Source organism: Camellia sinensis, chromosome 5 (assembly GCF_055761805.1).
Source record: "Camellia sinensis isolate YWXY chromosome 5, ASM5576180v1, whole genome shotgun sequence".
In the NCBI taxonomy this organism is placed as follows: domain Eukaryota; kingdom Viridiplantae; phylum Streptophyta; class Magnoliopsida; order Ericales; family Theaceae; genus Camellia; species Camellia sinensis.
Genome location: NC_138965.1, coordinates 83,392,643 through 83,415,494, shown reverse-complemented (window position 1 = coordinate 83,415,494; position 22,852 = coordinate 83,392,643). Strand labels below are relative to the sequence as shown.

The 22,852-nt window shown below is 35.0% G+C and overlaps 1 protein-coding gene across 1 annotated transcript in view; it reads right to left on the bottom strand.

Moving 5' to 3' along the window:
* LOC114279763 (protein EMSY-LIKE 3) overlaps window positions 1-21,880 on the bottom strand; it is a 32,987-nt gene extending 11,107 nt beyond the window's left edge. Inside the window, exons 1-6 of the mRNA XM_028222047.2 lie at window positions 21,394-21,880; window positions 18,420-18,631; window positions 18,215-18,324; window positions 17,842-18,094; window positions 17,522-17,743; window positions 17,366-17,434 (exon numbers count right to left, since the gene is read on the bottom strand). Coding sequence (XP_028077848.1) covers window positions 17,366-17,434; window positions 17,522-17,743; window positions 17,842-18,094; window positions 18,215-18,324; window positions 18,420-18,631; window positions 21,394-21,421 — 894 coding nt within the window. The 5' untranslated portion in view covers window positions 21,422-21,880. The remainder of the gene's footprint in view (window positions 1-17,365; window positions 17,435-17,521; window positions 17,744-17,841; window positions 18,095-18,214; window positions 18,325-18,419; window positions 18,632-21,393) is intronic.
* Window positions 21,881-22,852: the final 972 nt, after the last annotated feature.

Here is a 22,852-nt window from a genome sequence, read left to right as displayed (position 1 = left end):
GAGCATTAGCTTGTAAATTGGGAATTCAAATACTAATGGATTAATATTCTTATTATTTACAATGCTACATATAGACTCATAATTCTTTCAATCGAATGGAGAAAATGTTTGAGATTTTTTCTCAAGATATTGAAACTCTCTTACTGCATCCTAGCCCATTGTATGATTCATAAAAGAAACTATGTGTGAGTATTCAACTCTCTTCCTCTTCTTCTTTGTCCTCTTCTTAATTTTTTGCATATTTTTTTATCAGTAAATTTTCTATTCCAAACGAAGGCATTAAGGGAACCAATAACCATACTGTCCTCTTCTTCCCCACCATAGTTCCTCAGCCAACTATGAACAAGACCCACTACACCTGTCTAGAAAACCAACACCATGCCAAACCAACAGAAAATTTAAGTAAAAACAACTTCCATGCAACTAGACAATGACAATGAATAAGGTGGACCACTGACTCCCCCATCTTGCTTGCACAAGCAACACTGATTCACGATCAATTTTTTGGGCCAAACTTATCTCAAATTCGCAAAGTATACTAGATGGGTGCAATCCAAGCCCATGAGCCCATCATGGGCCCCCACTCAGATGATCTAATTCATTCATTTTGTAGACCCTTGTGCATATACTATTCATGAAAAAAAAAAAGATTGATCTGATAATTGTAGACATTTGATTTTATCACATTTGTCTTTAAAAAAATGAACAAGTATGATTTTGAAAATAGGCAGTTTATTTTTAAAAGCAAATTTGACAAAATCATGTGACTACAATTATTGGACCAATCTTTTTCTTTTCCTTTTTTTTTTCATAGATGATCTACGCAAAAAGTTCCAACAAAAATGAACAAATCAAATTATCAGAGTAGGGTCCATGATAGGCACCACAGCTCGGACTACACCCTCAACTCCACACAACGAAAAACTTGCCCTAGGTAATGCAAGTCCTTCAGAAGCAATATTTCCCAAACAACTCAATCCCCATCCCTACTGTCGTGTTTGGTTGGGGGATTTGAGGAGAGATTTAGAAAAGGAAATAGAAAAGGTAAGTGAAATGTGAATAAAATATACCTATATTTCATCTAGTTTCACACACTTTTTCCCTTTTTATTTTCAAATCTCTTCTCAAATCTCCCAACCAAACACAGCGTACATAGATAATCAACCACCAAAGCACTCTTATCAGCCAATCGTTAGATCACTAGGAAATCAACTCTCAATCTCTCCTCCCTATACCACAGATGAGACCAAGACTTTATCCTCCTTCCTCCCCCACAACCAAACAATAATAACCCACAACTCATCCTACCCCTTCCTGATTACTTTGCAAATGCGTGTGCTGTGGAACAATAGAAACCACTTGTGATCCACTATATATCCCTCTCACTTTCAAACCTCCACAAGCACTTTCTCAATAATGCCTGATTAAAAATCTTTAGCCTTCTAATACCCAAAGGCACTTCTCTAGTGTACATAGTGTATCCCACTCGACCAAATTATACTTAAATGCTTTCCCTGATCCTCACCCACAAAAAATCTCTTTGCAGCTACTCCAGCCACCTAGCAAATGACACAATAATTCTTTTGGAATCTTAAGCCACTAAAAGCTCACAACAAGATATTTCTAATCTACATAGTACCCTTAGACCCCCCCCCCCCCCCACATAAGCCTAATTCAAGCATCATTAGACCATACAACATAGCACATAGAACTGTTTACGGGGTATTGTTCAGAACCAGCACAAAAATCAACAAAAGCTTGTATTCCTTTTTAAAATAGGCCTCCAACTTTCAGCCCTAAACACACCATCGTAAACCCTTAAAGCTCAACAATTTGGCCTTCCATTAGCCACATCAAACTATTGACTACAGACCCAAAAAGCACACTTCCCTGAATTGATTTTATCTTAAAACCTGTAGGAGAGTGCTTCCTTGTACTCAACCTACACTGCATAAGCATACAAGTTACCAAGCTCCTTGACAGTTTAAGCATGTAAAGAAGCTGGTAACACAGCATGCATTAATCCCATCCTTTTTCCAATAACAACTAACCCTTTCTATGGTACCAATTGAAAGTCTCATAATCTAGGTTAGCATGGGCTCTTGCAGCTTGATTAAAGACCCTGCAATTACAAATTAGAGGTACTAAGCATTAGACTCTAAAAATAAGCAGATATACACAGGCGGGGCTTTCCTGCCTTTCAACAAACCAGAATCTGGAGAACCGGCAAGAACCAGTGCTCAGTAGCAGAAATCGTTGAAGCTGTTCACGAATCAGCCAAAGAAGCGCAATTCTGCACTTCTGAAGAAGAATCGGAGAAGAATCACGAGTCCAAAGCTAGAGAAACCCGAATCTGAGAAGAGAAGGAACTTATCTAGATCTGTCATCCCACTCTCGACCTCAATTTCTCTATCGATCGCCTCTGTCTTGTCTCGATCTTGTCATCTCTCTCGATCAATCGATCTTGTCTCCTCTCTCTCTCTCTCTCTCCCCCATGTCTCCTCTCGAGATCGATCCATTGATCTCCTCCTTTTCTCTCTATCTTTTTCTCTCTCTTTCCTCTTCTTCTATTCCATTCATCTGTCTTCTCCTCCTCCTCTCCCTCTCTCTTCTTTTATTTTATTTTTGTAAGAAAATAAATAAAACTAATAATTTTTAACAAAAACATTTTAAAATAAATAGATAAAAAAATAATATAAATATTTTATAATAAATGAAAAAAATCTAATAAAAGTATATAATTATAATATTTAAACATATGATTTTTATACTCCCTCCGTCCCAAAATATTAGTCCCTTTTCAAAAATCAAGGAATAAAATAATATGAACTTACTATTTTGCCCTTCTTTTAAATTCATTAATAAAAAAAAATATAATTATAATAATTGATATTCCCAAAAAAATATACTATCAAAGGGTAATTTTGAAAAATTAATATTTTTAAAATATAATAATTGTACTATAAAAAAAAAGTTGGATTCCCCAAAAGGGACCATTATTTTGGGACGAAGGGAGTACTTTGTTTTAATTTAAATTTATAACATATATTTTCATTATCATTAGAGAGAAAAAATACATAATCTTAAAATATATTTTATATATTATATTATTTAATATATATATATATAAACGCTCCCTACCATCGATTCTTGGAATGTCTATGATTCTCAGCTCCCGCTCCCGCTCCCGCTTTGTGCAACTAAGAACCAGTGTACAAACCACTTCGTGCAACTTAGAGCCAGTGTACAAAAAAATAAAAAGAATCTTTCTTCTTCATTCCTTTCTCCTCAGAACTGCTATTTGTCAAGAACAGATGTATACCCAAGTTGAAGATCTTGAAATCAACATCCCCCGTTATAGATCATCTCACCAAAGAGGGTCACGAAAGCACTTTTTTCCCCAGATGAAGACAAGTTCAATAGAAACACCAACAGCCTAACTAGAATTACATTTCAAACTTTTTAAACATAAGTTCCATAAAAAGTGAACACAACTACAGTCAACACAATCCTCCAACAAAATTGTTCCATTAAATTATATTTATCAAACAAATTGTTCCATTAATTATACAGGGACTAAACACAGCTGATCACTCGCATTGTAGCTGACTACTAGCACCTCAGACAATAATATATGCCTCAAAGATAAATGTGCCCAAAAGAGCATATATTTGTTAAGAAACAATTATCAGTAGAAATTTTATCAGGACTTGCACACAAAAAAGGTCGGGAGAGATGAGAGTTCAAGCATGTAATAGTTAAACAATTTGTTTCACCCAAATGCAATTAATATGTTAGTCCCAGAAAGCACTGTATGCAAGTCCTCTAATCCAACTTGAACTGATCACAATTCAAGATGGATGTGAAACATGCCTCAACATACTATTTGCTTTAAGCTGACAGAAAATCACAGATCAAGGTTTCAAATAACAGTCATGGGTGCCGTAAAGGTAATGTTGGCAATGATATGGTTGCAGGGTATAACGTAACATTGGCCACGACATGGTTGCAGGGTACAAGTATAATGGGCACAACGTAACGGTTGTGGCAACTGAAACTCAAAATGGAGGACAAAACAAATTCTATGCCATAAACTACCTTAATCATCTGCTTTGAACAAAATCTATAGAAATCAATAGCGAACATCTGATCAATGGAGAATGGGATTAACCCATTAAACCTATAAACTGAATTAATTTCCACCACAAACTCATCACGGCCACCAGGTAATGCAGAAAAATGTAGTCAGTAGTCCCCTCACCCTCCCATACATGACACACCACTACGGAGATAAATAGCAATTAAGCCTTCTCTGTACCATATCATTGGTATTAAGTTTCTTATGAACCATCGACCGCACAAAAACTTTGAAACCATATCATGAGAATCATGCAATCATCAATAATGGAATCAAAAAACAATTTACAAGAAAAATCCCCAGAAGAATGGATAGACCAGACTCTCTTATCAATGGCCTCCCTTCTCAAAGAGACATCATCAAGAATGGACAATAAGAAACCAACTCATCTATCTCAATCATTGAGATTTCTAGAAAATTTGAAATTCCAAAAAGCCAAAAAAAAAAAAAAAGGAGAAAATCATAGAAGCAATAGAAGCACCATGAGACCAAGATAGACAATAAAAGTGAATAAATGAGCGAAAACACATCCTTCCAAACAATTTCCCAATAACGAACCTTCTACCCATTGACAAGAATGATACGAATGTGCCTAAAGGAAAAAGAAAGACCATTAAAAATGAATTTCCAACAAGATTGAAAATTTCCCCTATTAACCTACCAGTAATCCCATCCATATTCCTAAATCTCATATGTACTTTGAATAGCATGGCATAAAGAACCACTTTCCAAAGTAATCCTCCACAACCATTTACCAAGCAAAACAGCGTTTTCAGCAACAATATTCCCAACCAAATAACCCCTTTATCCTTTGACAACAATATTACCGTCGAACTTACCAAATGATTTTCTTTCCTTCCTACCAAAAATCTCCCATCATCTTTCCAATCTTATTTGCCACTTTCACCAAATATTTAAACAGAGAACAATAACAAAACGGCACACTAAAAAATATGGATTGAACTAGAGTGAGTCTCCCCCACTAGATAGCATTGCCCTCTTCCAACGTTCCAACCTCTTACCAATCCTCTCAATCACTGGAGCCCAAAATTTATATTTTCTAGGACTATTCCCCCAAAGGAAGACCCAAATATTTAATTCGCAAAGATTCCATAGCACAACTCAACTGACTAGCTACCCTACATAACCTATCCTGCAAAACACAATCAATGAGCTCTTATCGAAGTTCACCTTAAGCCCTGAGACAACCTCAAAGATACAAAGAACAAAATCAAATTAACCATCTCACTCTCCTTGCAAAAAAAGAAAATAATAATAAATAAAGGGTATCAACTGCAAAATTGTAAATGTGACCCTAATCCTATCCCATATGAAGCACGAACACGGACACGAGACATGACAATTTCTAAAAAATGGGGACACGGGCACGGCAGGAGACACGGCAATTTTTTTAATTTTTCTTATAAATATTTTTATTTTAGTACACATTAATTATTTTATTTATTCATTATATTTTTTAAATAATGTGTTATTGTTAATTTATTTTTTTATTTTTAATTGATATATATATTATAAATAAAAAAATATAACAAATAAGGAATAATAAAATATGTTAAAATAAATATTAAAAAAAAATTAGATAATTTATTTTATAATTTTTTTATTATATATGATTCAATTAGATTTCTTTTAAATAATTGGATGATTCATTTTATTTATTATATGTTAAAAAGTTAAGAAATAATAATTTACAAAACTTATTATTATATATGATATTTTAAGAAACAACAATTAGATATTTTATTATACATGATAAAAATTATAATTGATAAATTTTATTATATATGATAAATTATGTTATATATATTATATATAATCAATTTATCTTATATAAAGTAAACTATATGCAGAGAGAGAGAGAGAGAGAGAGAGAAGAGAAGAAGACAATAGAAAATGATTGAAGCCCTCAAGAGACGAAGCCCTCAGAGATCGACGATGATCAAATGTTAGATGTGTACCCAATCTTTCCCCTCCCAAACACACATTAATATGTACTAATTGGGCGTTGTTTTTTTTTATTAAACATGCTTCTATCTTTTCTCTTCATTTAATTTCTGTGATTCTAAATGAATGTTTTACTTTGGTTTTTATTGTTGTTGTGTTGGGAACTTGAGACGGGCTATGCTCTCACTAGACGGGCTGTACCACGAACCCTAGTTTAGAATGGACAATCCATGCTGGTTGAGATAGGTCATGTTCTTGCTTCGAACATAACATTACTCTACTTTTCATTTTCAATTTCAATTTCCAATTTCCAACCAATCACTTGTGCAATCTAAGATGAGTATTCAGAGAATGAAACTAGTGGTGGATTCGGATCCCTAAGTTAACATTTCTTATTCTTTAACTAGAATTTCCTTGCTTATCTAATTAGGGTATCATTATTTAGTTCATTCTCACAAAACAATCCATCTCAACAAACTAATTTGGGAATTATAATTGGAATAGCTATAATTACACAATTATCCCTGTCGATATGATGCCCTTACTCTCCCACTTTAGATGTTTCAAAACCTTGACAGGAAGATTGATTTGCGACAATCACCTCCCAATCCACAAACAATCCTAACCCAACTTATCATCTTTTAATGAGCTTCCTTTTCCTTCTCTTTAAAAACTTTATCAAACAATAGAATTATCATCCCCCTCCTTCAACCATTTAAACATAGCTTTTTGAGCCAAAGAAATTTCTTCTCTAAAAATAACTTGCTCAAACTCAAACTTTAAATTCCTTCTCTCTATTATAAGATTCTCATCAAGGCCACCTCTTTCCTCAATACTATCCAAGCAACAATTTCTATTTCAAATTTCACTTTTCTTCTAAATTAAAATCCCTAAAAGCGTCTTTATTCCAAACTTTCAACTTCTCTTCAATACACTTTAGTTTCTTCATAGACATAAAACCTTCCCACCTACATCTCCTCCACGAATTCCACTACTTACAAAACTTCTTTAAAAAATGATCTCACGTGATTTCAAGCCTGAAAGGGGGACAATTCTCCAAAACCACTAGATTATGGGGGTGTTTGGTGGAGCTTTTTTAAGCCAACTTATGGCTTCTGGCTTTTAAAAGTTATTTTGGACTGTTTGGTTAAACTTATTTCAAACAGCTTCTAATTCTAACAACTTATTTTAAGTCAAAAAAGCTGATTCTGAGAAACTGCTCACCCATTGTTTCTGATTATCAGCTTCTGCTGTGGACATTTTAATTTACGGTTATACTCTCAGATTTTTTTATTTTTTATTTTTTTAGAAATAGAAAAAGACCCAAATGGACTATTAAATATTATTATTATTTTCATGAAAAATGTAGACAAATAATGAATAATAAAAAATAAAAATTAATTGAAAAAACTACTTCACAGCTTATTTAACAAACACTACTCAGCAACTTAAATCTATAATCCAACAGCTATACCAAACAGATTAACAGCTTCTGATTAAAGTCATAACCTATAATCAGTTAAGCTATAATCTATAATCTGTTTTAACAGCTACACCAAACAGCACTTATGGTTAAAAACTACCTTGGGAAACTCCACCTACCTCACAATTGGAAGAATCTCCTCCCAAACATATCCAATATGCTACAAACTAAACTCTCCTAAAAATTTGACCAAGACAAATGGAATTCAACAATCGGGAATCAACCAATTCACAATCCAAATAAATGCATCAAAATCTCTCATACTCGCAGTGAATATATCTCCAATCAATTTCCCGTAAACAAATCTAATAACGTTAAGATCTCACCCCCCACACACACCAATTTGGAAGACAACCCAAACAAATCGCCTAACTCCTCCCAAAACAACCTCTTAAGCCTCAGATTTTATTAGAAACATACACCACTGGAAGCCACCATGCACTACCATCAATGTTCGTAACCTAAACCTCAAGACGAATCAAAAAATTAAGCAGCCTCAAAACTACATCCTACTCACTAACCACCTTATCATCCCAAACAACCCAAAAAAATTACTTTTAACTAATCCTTAAGACGAATCACATTCCAGCTTATTATCTTCATTTAGAAACTTTCCAACCCGTGACCTCTTTTGCACGACCCTCATAATTATTCCCTAAAATCAAATTCCTCGATTATCTAACTCCTCTCCTATTAATACTATCATCCTTCTTAACCAAAATCCCTCCACATCAACCACAAAAAGATAAAGTCTCCCAACTCTTATTCCTAACCAACCAAATTTAACTAACGACTAATCTCGTATCAAATATTTCAATTTTAGTTTCTTGAAGAATTATAATATCCACATTATTTTTAATCACAGCACCTTTTATGCAGTTCACCTAGACACAGCCCTAAGACCAAGCACATTCCAGCTTATTATCTTCATTTAGAAACTTTCCAACCCATGACCTCTTTCGCATGACCCTCATAATTAAACCATAAAATCAAATTCCTCAGCTCTCTAACTCCTATCCTATTTATACTCTCATCCTAGAAGCACGGACATGGACATGTGACACGACACGGACACGTGATGGACACACGAACAAGCAAATTTTCAAAAAATACAAAACATGGCACGTTAGAGACGTGTAAAACATATAATTTTATATATTGATTATATGTCCTATTTTTAAATATTTAATATGTATTTTGTGTCAAATATTAATTTTATCAACCTTAAGAATGCTATTTTATTAAAAAAAAAATAAAAAAATTATTGTTTTTAGAAACAAATAGTCCTCAACGTGTCCTTAACGAGTCCCCAGAGTGTCCAACATGTTCGCAGCATGTCTCGACGTGTCCCAGCATGTCCGACTCTTTCCAGCTTGTCTGACACGTGTCTGGAGTGTGTCCGTGTCCAACACGTGACATTTAGAGAGGTGCATGTGCTTCAAAGCTCTCATCCCTCTTACTCTTCCCCTTATTAATCGTGACCCCTTTATCATCTAACCTCTTCCCATTGTTATTTAACTTAACCAAAGACAACCCCATTTTTTCTAAAGATCAAACATAACTGGATACTCCCCTCTTCATTTAATTTAACCTGCCCAACATGGAACCTGCCCTCTTCCCAATCAACAAATTTCTAAGCATCAAACAAACCATTAAGACAACCACCAACATTGCCAAGTCTTCTTTCGGCAACCCATCTTGTATTTTAGTGTGGTCACCTCCATTAGCCTGATTCGTACCATTATTCTGAAACACACTTGGGATCTGAAATGTCTCAATCAATATTCACTCATGTAAAGACGTGTTTTTTCCATGCACAATATATATATGTATGCATTCCATAACCAATAAGAAAATTCAAAGAACAACTAGAAACAAACAAAAATAGAAACAAAATCATAATAAAACTTAATCTCCTCAAATTTGTAATTTATCAATTAACATCTCTTGTGCCTAACATACGTATTCACTCTTCCTATTCCTTGATCACCATCAATTCTCCCAGGCTTAGACAAACTCTTCCCGAAAAGGATTGACTAAGATGATGCTCCAAAAGCATTTCATCAAGACAACAAAATTATCCTATTTAATCCATGTAACATTAGTATCTGGTCAATTATCCCATCTCACGAGATAGTATGATAACCACTACGGGAAGAACCAACATCCTGAGTATTGAGGAGTTTGACAATTTGATCATTGCAGTGAAGGACAAGAAACAAAAATTGGCACTCATACAGAAAGAAATCGTGTAGGAAACCAATTGACAAAGTGGGGTCTAAAAAGTTTCTTCATAAGGAAACAAATCCTCAACAATTGAAAACAAGACTAGACTTCTTATTTGAATGCAAGACAAGCAAATACGCATTAGGTCCAAGTTTCTAAATGATACAAAAAGGGCTCAAGCATACATAGTCCCCTTTATAAAAATCTAGTTTCCTATAATGCACATCAGCAACAAGTTAATAATTTTCATTACTCATGCAAATTTTCCTCCTAATATCGGCATACAAGTCATAAATATGCAACATTTCGGGTTTCCAAAACCTTATTTTATTTTGCATATCTCCACGTTCAGACTATTTGTAATTGAATCCATGGGTTGGCACGACTCGCAGAGTTAGTTGTTTGTTTGTCACTTGTGTTCCCAAGGTTGAAAGGATGCCATTGAACCTCATTTATTTGAAGGGTATACTACACTGACACCACTGAATTTGTCTAAAATCACACTGCCACTCCCCTACTCCTTGAAATCACACTGACACCCCTTGTCAATTAAAAGAGTTAGATGGCATAATGAAATTACTATCACACCCATATTATTTTTACATTTTTTGTGTTATTTATATTTTTCTCATGTTCACCTTTGTTTGTATCTATCATGTCTCTCTTTATTTCATTCATACTACAATTGGAGCAAACCACCACCACGGCAACAGCCACTGCCAAAGCAGAGGGTAAGCGTCAACTAGCACCCCATTTGCGACCATATTGACCCAACCCAGCACCCTTTACCAAATCGACGCAGCCCAACTTCTCCACTAGATAGACATAGCCTCGCTCCCCGTTTGCCAAAATCGACACAACGCAGCCACTGCATCATGATCTACACAACACCGCAGTCCCCCACCACCAACGCAACTCCAATCAATTCCCAATCGCAATTATCATGACCACTAGCCTCGCCACCTAAGAAGCATGGACACGGACGTGGACACGGGACATGAAGATTTCAAAAAAATGGGGACACGGACACAGACACAGTAGGGACACGGACACAACAGGGGCACAGCAATAAAAACTAACTCTAATTCTATATTTTATTTTATTTTATTTTGTCTTTTAGATAAATAAATTAATATTTACAGTTTATATATTTTTTTATAGATGATTTATTAAGTATTTAAAACCAAGAAAAAAAATAATAAACATTCAACATTTATCAAAAGCACTAAAAAAAATGGGAGAAAAGACAAATTGGCATGTCCTAGTGTGTCCTCGGCGTATCCCTTGAAAATAAATTAATTAAATAAGATACATGTCACCGCCATGTCCGAGTGTCCTCAAAGTGTCCATATGTTCGACACAAATACAGCACTTGTTTTAAAGTGTCGGCACTTCATAGCTCGCCACTGTTACAGCCTATCCCAACCCCAACCAAAACCTAGCATCTCTCCTACTCGTGTTGCTATCTCTACCCCTTCTCAATCTTTCATTGCCAATTGGAGCACAACTACTTCGATCCCGAAATTTCAAATCAATTTCGGAATTGACCAGATCTGATTCGAGAAATAATTGATCCACGGCGACATATGAACAATAAGAACTAGCATTCTTATTGAGAATTTGAGACTAGAACTCATAGGGAAAAAAATAGATTTATTCTCTTTGCCACTTGCTACCATGGGTCATAGGCAGCCACGCATTAGTGTGCTCAAAGCCTTATGACACCATTCTTTTGTATGGCTACGAAGAATTTGGGTTATTCTCAATGTTAATATTCAAGCACTTGTGCTCTCAATTCAATATGCAAGCAGCAAGGTTGACATTTTCAAGCAAAATACTTGTTGTACACCCGGGTCCAACAACTATTTAATATGCTCTATTTGCTTGGTTTAATAAAACTACATGTATACAAGCTATATATGTGTATATAATGTATTTCTAGCTATCTGTATTTTCTCCCATCTTTGTGCCATACAATTCCCATGTTTTCACTTTATCTCTCTTACTACTCCCACCACTATTTGGTTGTCACTTCTCTGTCTCTTTCTCCTCCCCACTCTCCAACAACCAGCCCCTCTTTGATTTTCTTCTATTCTAAACCCAAAACAATGGTTAAAGCAAATGCCTATCATTTGCATCAACTCACAGATTTCTTAATTCTAAATATGTACACACACATATATATACCACAGAAGAAAGCTGCGAATACTACGATTGGGGATGGGTTGCACTAAGTCGTTGGAAGGAAACAGGGCTGGACGACTACAACAATCATTGATTGATGGTCATGGGTTATGAGGATAGGTAGCTGCGGCAATCAATTTTTCACTCCGACAGCTTCTCCATATCTTGGCTCATTGGATTCATCATCTCTCTTTGGACTTGATTATTTTGAACCCCCATTCTCTGTATGTGTGATTGTGTGCAAATTAGAATTGCACAAGGAAGATGGGTTGAGAGATGACTCATGGCAAGTTTGGTTAGTAGTGGTACTGCTAATTGGTTTGGATGGAGACATGGTGGTTTTGAGCCCATGGGGATGGTGGGAATGGTGGTTTCGGGTGGAAGAGAGGGGCAAAGAGATGGAGAGAGAAGAAAGAAATTTTTGCTAACAAGGGAAAATTAGGCATTAAAGGTATTCTTTTTGCTGACATCACATCAGCAAATTCAGTGATGTCAACTAACAGTTGACTCGCAGATGGGTTACTTGGTTACACAAAATTCTAAAGTAATGAGTGTAGGTGTGATTTAAGGAAGTAAGAGCGAAAGTCTAATTTCAAACAAATTCAAGGGGTGTAAATGTAATTTGCCCTTATTTACATTATTACTTTGCGTTTCACTTCCCTTGTTAGAGGAAGTGGTTGGCATTTCGAATTGGACTTCTCACTTAGCTTTTGCATTAAAAGAGCTAGATGTTCACTCGAGCGATGGATTTACAATGTTGTGAAAGGTGAGCCTAGGCGCATGCCTAGGCACAAGGCGCAGCGAGGCGCAGGTGCAGCGCTTTAAGCCACTCAAGGCAAGGCGAGTTGAAGAAGGCGCAGCGACTTGGCCAGGCGAAGAGAGGCACAAGTCACACGACTTTTGGGACTGTATTTTCCTGTTTTCTGATCAAAATCTAACAGCTCATATCAGTGTTTTTAAAGGCTCCAACTACATAGGATTACAACTCTAAGCTATATAGCTCAATACCTAGCCCCAAATATGACTGAAAATCCCTAATCGATTCATTAGAAGAAATTTTGCAACGAAACCTTACGGTGTCTGAGTGTCTCTTCCCTTCGGCTTGTCTCGTCTCGTCTCGTCTAGACCAAGTAGTTCTTCTTCTTCTTCAATGCTTTATTCTTCTTCTTCGTCTACTTCTTCTTCTTCGCTACCCCTGTTTTTTTTCCATGTCTCAAAAAAATAAAAAAAATTGCTTCACTGCTCTGTTTTTGTCTTTTTTTTTCCCCCCCTTTTCTTTTGCTTATTCGATGTGCTAGCTGGGTTCTTCTTCTTCTTATAACCAAATAGAGAATCAATTTTCTTTTTAAGTTGAGAATGTCATCAAGTGTGACATCATCTTGCAGTTGGAATTTTTAATTTCATGATATGACACTTGTTTGCCACTTAACTTACAATTTGGAAACACCGATTAGCTATATAAATTTAGTTATAGTTTCACTTACAAAAAGCTTCAAATAAACATCAACTTACAAAAAAAAAAAAATTAATTCCTTTAAGCATTATTTTTTTTAGTATTAATTCGTTTCCATTTTTTTTTTTTTTTTTTTTTTTTTAGTTATAGTTTCACTTGCAAAAAACTTCATATTTTTTTTTTCCCTGCCGTTGAATGTGGATTATTTTACCTTTGAAAATTGGAATGCTAAGTAATATGCACTTTTATGGCTTTGAAATTATTCTATAATTTACTTTAGTTACTTTTCTTTTTTTTCTTCTTTTTTAAATATTGTCTTAGTACTTACATGCTATGAATCATTAGTCTATGTTAATTTATCTATTTTTAACTGAGACTGTGCGCCTTACTTCAATAAAGCCCACGCCTCGCCTTGCGTCTAAGCCCCAAGAGACCTTCCGAACCTTGGTGAGCCTTGAGCCTTTAAAAACACTGGTTTTACTACTAGATCAGTCTTGAACAACTCATAAGAGTTTTTACTATAGAAACATTTCCTGTGACCTTGGGTTCATTGCTCGAGCGATGGTTTTACCGCTTGAGCGGTCAACAAAGCCTTGCAACATCTCTGTCTACAACTGAGTGCAAAAGTTTGAGGGACCTAATGGACCACTGGAGCGATGGTTTCACAGCTCAAGCGGTGTGATGAATTTAACTTAGATTTGGGCAATGAGGCCCACTCTCCTTCAACCATTCCATCTATCCTTTTGTACTTATGCACGATTTTTCAGCCGAAAGGGTCATTTTTCACTATCACACTCTCTCCATATCTCTCCTTCCCTCTTTTCTCTCTCTACATTTCACCATTTTCAAAGAAATTCAAGCTCAAAGTCAACCAACCTAGAGTGAGAACTGATCTTTAATCTAAAGATTAAAGTTGTAGATCTCGGCGATGGCTACATTCCAACTGTTTCAAAATTTCATTTTAGTTACATTTCTTGGGTTTTTCGCTCTCCTCTCCCTCCTTGAGGTAGGGGTTTTCTTCTCTCTCTTATATGTTTTTATGCTTTCCTTTATATTTCTTTACAATACATTGTTGTTTACCATGCTAGGGTTAGGTTTAATTGTATGAGTTTATGTCATTTACCTTCCATGACTACTTGATAAATTGAGATTGGCTTAGTTGTTATTGGTTGGGCCTTGTGCTTGAAACACTTTGGTGGAAAACCCCTAATTTGGCAAAGTAGAGTCTTTGGTGAGAATTTTAGAAATTGTTACTCATGTTGGTATTATTGCTAGAATATGCTTATGAGATCACATGCTTGTGTGTTGATCTTAATGAGGAATCAACTAATTAGAATTGCATAAAACCATGTGTGGGTTTGATTTTTATATTGGAACTACACAATATGGTAGAAATTTTGGGCGTGTGTCAGTTTGTGGAATTAAGCAACTTAGGTTACAGGCTCCAAAGTAAAAGTCTCGAAACTTGGCAAAAGGGGCAACAGGTCCTTCCGACTAGCAACCGGAGAAAGCCAGAATGTCACATGACTTCTCCCTAGGGAAAGTGCATGGAATTGGTATCACACAAACTGAGGTGTGTTTGTATTAGGTTTTGCACATGTGCTTGTAAGCCTTAAGACCTTAGTTGCAGGAATCATGCTACCAGGTGACGAATCTTCGTAAGAAACGCGATTCCGCGTTTCTTATAAGAAACGTGTAGGAATCGCGTTTCTGTAGAGAGAGAAACGCGATCCTATCCAAGATGGGATCGTTGGTGAAGAAGAACAAAAACCCTAGCTTGTTGGTCAACAAAGAGAGAAAGGAGAAAGAAGGTGAAGAAGAACCTGAAGGTTGTGTCTGGGTATGTCCTTTGCTTCATTTTTCTTCTTCTTTCATCACTTCAAAGGTCGTCTCTCTCTGTCTCTGTGTTTTTCGCCTCTATCTCAGTTCGTCTCTCTCTCTCTCTATGTTTTTCGTCTCTGTCGCAGTTCGTCTCTCTCTCTGGCAGATCGTCTTTCTCTCTCTCTCTCTCTCGCAGATCATCTCCTTGATCATCATCGTCTCCTCTGCCTTCGTCGTTGCCTTATCTCACTCGCGCTCTGTCTCTCTCTCTCTCTCGCCTTCTGATATATACCTAATATATAAGTAAAATATATATATATAAGATAAAACATATAAAATCTTTAAATAAATATATATATTTAAAAAATAAAAAAACATTAACACATTATTATTTAATATATATCATATATATACATATAAATATATAATAAAAAAAATAAAAATATTAATATATATAATCTTTATAATATATTTATATAAAAAAACATTAACACATACAAATATAATATATATGAGTATATATTATACATATTAATAAAAAAAACACACACATATATGTAAAATAAAATAAAAATAAATTAACAATAACACATTATTTAAAAAATATAATAAATAAATAAAATAATTAATGTGTATTAAAATAAAAATATTTATAAAAAAACTTCTAATGTGTATTAAAATATATATATATATATATATTACCGCTTCCCGAGGCGCTCCCAACCTTAGAAACTTCTATCGGCTCACGTTCCCTCGCTCTCGCTCCCGCTCCCGCTTCCGCTTCGTGCAACTAAGCTTAAAACTGATGTCCTTTGCTAAATATCAAAAACACTTCTAAAAAAGTGGCCGACACTCATCCAAACCTGTCTTATTTTTTTAAATAGAATTTAGATTTGGCCACTCTTTAGACACTTGGAGGACGCACATGTCCATTGAATAGACACACATGAAACTAATTATAAGTTTTAACAAAATAACTTAGAACATAATGATAAAAGAAAAATAATATCAATTTATAGAAATTAGTATTATATTGCATTTATTTACTATCTTAGAATGATATATTCATATATATGATATACAATAAATATATAAAATTATATTTTATGTGCATGTCCCCCACGTGTCGTGTCTTGTATTTTTTTTAAATTGTCGTGTCAACATGTTCGTGCCGTATTCATGTCATGTCGTGAGCCGTATCCATACTTCTTAGGTCCTTTGTATAACTTTACTGCTTTATAGAGACTGTTTGAAGAAATGTTTGTATGTATGTTTCTAGGCAATCCAAAGACAAAATCCATGTTGAGGTTCTACCAAGCTGTGCGTCGAACAGGCAAGTGTACAACAAACCAGTGTTCCTTATCTCTACCTTAACCCACTGAGACGTACAACGCAGAGAGACAGTCCTAGCAACATCCCATTTCAAGGATGGCCAATAAAACATATCCTCAACTAGGGCAATAGTCTTATCCCTACCAAAGTGTCCTGCTAGCCCTCCAACATGCAATTCCCAAACTAAGAACTCCCTGATTGAAATGCGATGAATGCAAAGCTTAGACCCTCCAAACAAGGAACAATCCCAAAACACAAAATCAATATAATCTACCACATCGAGTGGAATTGAAAATTGGATTTAAAAGCAATGACTATTGGACTTGAAACCGCAGTGTAACCTTTTGATCACATCTAGGATTGTTAAACCCTTGCCTATATTTTAGACTTAGATTATTGCTGAACAACGAGTTGACATTTCTCTAATAAACTAGATTTTGTTATTTAACTATCTTCACTCAATCTACCCCGCAGGATTTAGAAATCCAGGGAGTGACAACAATTGTTAAATCATCTCCAGGGTCTTCCATTAGATCCTATACACCTCGCCTCCCAAATAACCTTTATGCACCTCCTCATTATGCACATCCAAGTTCAAGTCCAAATTTCAGAATAAAGTCTTCTTTAGACTATCTCAAATTAACATTTTCAACTTGCACAAATTTCATTTTATTTTTTTACATAGGGCATAAGCAATGTCAAATTCATATATATATATTGGGTAAGTAATAACGTCAAATTCTTATTAAGGACTGATATCTACCTCGGCCAGATTGACCCATTCCCATGTCTCATTTGTAGAACCAATATCGTAAACTAGAGCATGTCGGCCCTATAAATGGTTCAGAAAGATATTGTCAGCGCAAACCAACATAAAATTAAATCCTCAAGTAATAAGAAGTCAAGTAGTCAACTGTACCTCAACTGGATTGTAGTCAGTAATAACAGCTTCATAAAAATTATTGTCGTCAGGCCACCTAGTCCTCACTTTCCTCCCAACCAAAGAATCAAATGGCACTCCTTCAGCAGGTTCACTTGCAAGTGCACTAGAAGAAACTCGATTACCAATTTGACCCCTCCCAGCTGGACCTGGGGAAGGGTACTGCATTTTCATCGAAGATGCACCAGGCAAAATTGGACCCTATAACGTAAAGAAGAATAAATGGATAACATCAATATGAAAATGAGATAAAATATAGTCTTCATTACTATACTTCCAATTCGATATTTGTCACTTACAGATTTATGCTTCTTGCCTTTTGCTCCCATAACAGGTCCTCGTTTTGCACCTGAAGAAGATGGTTGGGTGGAAGCAGCCACCGTTTGTGGGTGGAAAGGAGGAGATGGCACGCCAAAGGATTGGGAAGGTACGGACTGGGTTATCTTCTGTTTCTTGCGTGATGCTGAGACAGTGGGACTGGGCACTGGATCATGAACAGCTTGACCAGTACTAAGCATGCCAGGTTGAAGCCCACCCGCCTGTCTCCACTCCCTAATGGCATTATCCAAATACTACCCATTAAAAGATAGAAGAGACCAAAGCTTGCGGAAAATCAGTCAAATGGGGTCACTTCTTAGAAAACAACAAAGGTTGTTCATAACACTATCAGACCTTATCCTCCGAATGACATCATCAGCATTAACCCTCCCAAGAAGCTCTCTATGTTCTTCATTTGATAATCTCAGCTCTTTTCTGAGCTCAGTTATTAAACTTTCCTTCTCCTGAAGGAAATACATTTCATTGAACAGTCATTTTTTAAACCTGGTCAAACAAATATAGAGATATTAGACCACGCAAGTTAAATGACAAAAAGTACCCAAGTAATGGCATCCGCTTGAGCCTTAAAGGCTCTTAGAACTGAACTGTATGCTTCTTGCTCAAGGTGGTGAATTTGGGCCTCCATGTCAGTTTCACCATACATCCTGGGGTATGGGACAGAACCCATTACAGCAGATCTTCCATTCCCTGCAACACGTCCCCCTCTTGGAATTCTATTTTGATGTGGTGGAGGAAGATCGTCATCAGTTCCTGTAATTATTTCAGAATGAAATACAAAATTAAGAATAAGATGAAATTTCAAATGCAACTCAGGCAAAAAGTTTACAACTAAATAATTAAAAAAACAAACATTTGAAGTTCTAAGGACAACAGATTAGGATTGAAGATATTGTTTGATTGAATCATCACAAGTGAAGGGTGCATCAACATAAGCTTCTTGAGATAGAAACAAATAATGGGGGTTGAATTCTAACACTTGATGCCATTATGTCGATCTCTGATGTGTCTTTCACATACTGCAGTAATCCACCAAATAGATCATTCCACTGTGAAGGAATGTTTCTCAATAAATTGTTCACTTCAGCACAAAATGACAACATTTAGTGCCATACTGGTCTCCAAATGGAGAGAGAGATACTATTGCAACATCTCTGCATGCTCTGGTCTATATATACTCATTACATTCAGAAATATAAATACAAATGTTAGCAAAGTGGTGTATAAACAAATATTGTACACCAAAAAAAAAAAATGTAAAGGAAAACAGAAAGATAAATCGAAAGTTCTTTACTCTGCATTTGAGTAGAGTAAGAATTCAAAACTATGTTGCACACACTCAGGCAGACGAACTAAGAACGAGTGTGAGACTAGGTGTCAAATACGTTGAATCTTATACATAAATACACGCGCGCGCGAGATAAAATTTTATTGAAGAAAAGACATTAACAGAATGCCACACATATACAAAAGGAGGGGGAAAAAAGCCAAACAATCTATCCAGCACGTGCTAAGAATCCTGACTCCCAACTACATAAAAATTTCATAAAAGAACTCATAAGCCAATACAAATAAACTTTAAAACCATCAACAGATTTACAAACTGCTCCCCAACATATCCACATAATGCTTAAAGGAATCAAACATTACAGCTTCTTCCTGCTTTTCCCCACCCTAGGCCCCTATCCAAGAAAGCAAAAGCTCCAGCACACCTACAAGGAAAACCAACCTCACCCCACTCCAAGAGAAAACAGACGTCCACAGCTCCCTTCCTACTTGACAGTGAATAAGAAGGTGAATCACTGATTTGCCATCTTGCTTGCACATGCGACGCCAATTCTCATCCACTTGTCTTCTCTGGCGTTGAATCCATTTCTTATCAAGTATCATGAAACTTTTAAGTATTAGATGAATCCGAAATAGTAAATTTAGTCATTTTGCAATGTCCATCCAATATGGATATGTAAATAAGTTTCCTTACGAGATTTTAGCAAAGTAAAAAAAAATTCCATCACAGCTCCCTTGCTACTTGACAGTGAATAAAATGGTGCTTCACTGATTCAAAGTCTTCCTTGCACATGCAACCATAGTTGTCAAATCGTGAATCGAAATGGCCTTATACTGAATCGCGAATCGAATCGAATCGTGAATCATAAAGATTCAGTCACATTTTATAAATTACTAAGAAAAATAGTTCTACACACTTAGACGTGAAAAATAATCTTATAAATATAAAATATTTAGACTTAAATCAATGAAAATTTTATTTTGAATGCTGATTACCTGGTCTAATAGGTAATAAGTTAACACATATTCCCATGTAAGATTACTATCTTACACTTTTCTCATTTGGTTAAGCACATTACTTCAAGTAAACTAGCGCAACGGGGTACGGTCACCAACGCGAAGTTCGAAGTTGAGAAGTTCAATGAAACTAACAACTTTGAAATGTGGTAGTACGAAGTCCTATATTACTTGGAATAATATCTCAAATTATTCTCCTCCATTACTCAAATTGGCGGTGGGACAAAATTCGAGTCACAAATTTTGCAAACTTAACAACAATATTGCTAGGGTTGCAAATGATAAATATTTGATACCATGATCTGAACATACTAGTCAATGTGAGCTAGTCTTGGTTTGGGGGTTTAATTAATTTAAAATTTTTGTTTTTTTTTTTTTTTTTTTTTTGACCAAGAACTCGGCAAGTATGTAAACGAAGGGTTTAGAGGCCACCCTTTACTTTGAATGTACTATAGGCGTTCCATTCAATATTTCCACCATCACACTACTCTTTTCCAATGATAAGATATTCTTCAAGTTATAGCTACTGAACCAAGTCTTTTTAAAGTCTTAATCAAGTATTCCTCTTCACTTACATAATTCACGAAGAAAAATAAAATGTCATGAAGAACAGAAATTTAAGATTTCCACCTAAATGTTTTCTTCGTTTTCCTGTTCTGAATGAAGTGGCACTTCTTTAAGGCATAACATCCAAATCAACCAGTGTAATGTACAAATTCTTTGCTATTACTTATTTTACTCCCCACTAAAAATAATTCCTTTATGAATTTTGAACAGATGTTCGGTTCCTTGACAACAGGGGAAAAAACCTAAAACTGGCAAAGAAGCATGCATACCCCCAATTTCACAAACAAAAAAGAGAAGGAAAAAAAAAATTAAAAGAAGCCTTTTTTTAGTACTCTAAGCTCTCATGCCAGCAAAATTACAAATTTCATGAATAAATCTTAACTTCAAACAACTACAACGCAAAGGCAAGCTTAAGCGCAAACGCAATCCATCCAATCTAATTTTGAACTAAAAAGCAAAAATTGAAGCTTTAAACGCCACTTCCTTCATTCTGCGCCATTACTAACAGAATTTCACGAAATCCACATTGCTGAAAAGAACTAAAACATACCCAAACCCTAATTCACAAAACAAAACCAAAAAAAACCCTAAATTCAGCGTAATTAGCAAAGGAGATTAAAATAGTTTTAGGATTGTGAACTCACCACTGCTGTCGTAGGGTTCGTAGTCCATAGCCAGCTTCTTTGTAAACCCACCAACAGCAAGAATTGAAGAAAAAAACGAAATCTTAGGCCTCACAGAGAGCTCTCCGCAACTGGGGAACTTTGATAGAACTTCATCTGAATGAAGTTGGAGTAGACGAATATACTATTTGTGAAAGTGGTTTGGTTGATTGCTTTGTGTTTGGCCCTAGAATCGAGCAATTCGAGGGTTCTACAGAGACGAATCGACGGCGATTATCGTAGGGTTTGGTTGGGAGAGAAGAGGAGAGAGTTCATTCGGACTTCATAAACAGAAGAGAGGGGACTGGGACTACCAGCTGAGAAACGCGGACTTGAAATTTAATTATGGAGCGTTTTGATTTGTTTTTGGGTTGATTGTTGCATTTGAGTTCCGTATCCTTTGTTTTGCTCAGGAAACCCCTCATCAATTTTTTATTTGGCGACCATTAAAGTTGGATAATCAAGAAATGGAAAATGTTTTAATTATCTTTTGGCTAAAGTTAGAAAAAAAAAATTAAAATAATCAAGAAATGGAAAATGTTTTAATTATCTTTTTGTCTAAAGTTAGAAAAAAAAAATTAAAAAAAGGTATTTTTTTAATAAATAAGTTAAAAGTAAAATGAGATGTTTTTTAAAAAATTCTATTTCTATTACTTATGTATCAATTGGTTCAAGTTAATTTATTATGTCTTATTTAGTTCTGCATTCATTCAAAAGATTTTTAGATTCAAAAATAAAAACTAAATCTACATTTTAAGAGAAAATCACATAAGTTTGAATACTTACTCCATTTGGATTAGAATTTTATTTGAAAATTTTATGGAAACTAATAAAATCATGGAAACTAATAAAATTTTATTTGAAATATTGACATATATATCTATACTAGCAACAAACCCGTGTTACGAAATTTTTTTTAAATACAAAATATTATAAAATAAAAATATTTCATCATATTTATTTGAACTTTATAAAGCAAATTTCTATTAAAACAAAAATAGTTCAATAATTTTAAACTAACTATTAAAATTTAATTGTTAAAATAATGTCAAATTTCATTCAGGACTATTATAATCTATATTGGCTAAGTGAATTGTCTACTAAGGGTGCATTTGATTCACCGAATTAGGGGGAACTATCCACTGTTGGGATTGCAATCCGGAGAAAGTTTTTGATCCGGTGTTTGTTTTTTTTTAGTCCGTCGGACTCCTTATCCCACATATGTGGGATTATACTATCCGGGGGATGTGGAAGAATTTTCATCGGACTATTTACTGTTGGGATTAGGTGGTGAAATGACTATTTGACCATCTACTATTTAATTATGTATTATTTTTAATAAAATTCAATAAAATTTAAATGTCTCAATTCAAAAATAAAATAATTTTATTTAACTTTTTATTGATGTTTTATTTATTTAATTTTTTATAGATATTTTATT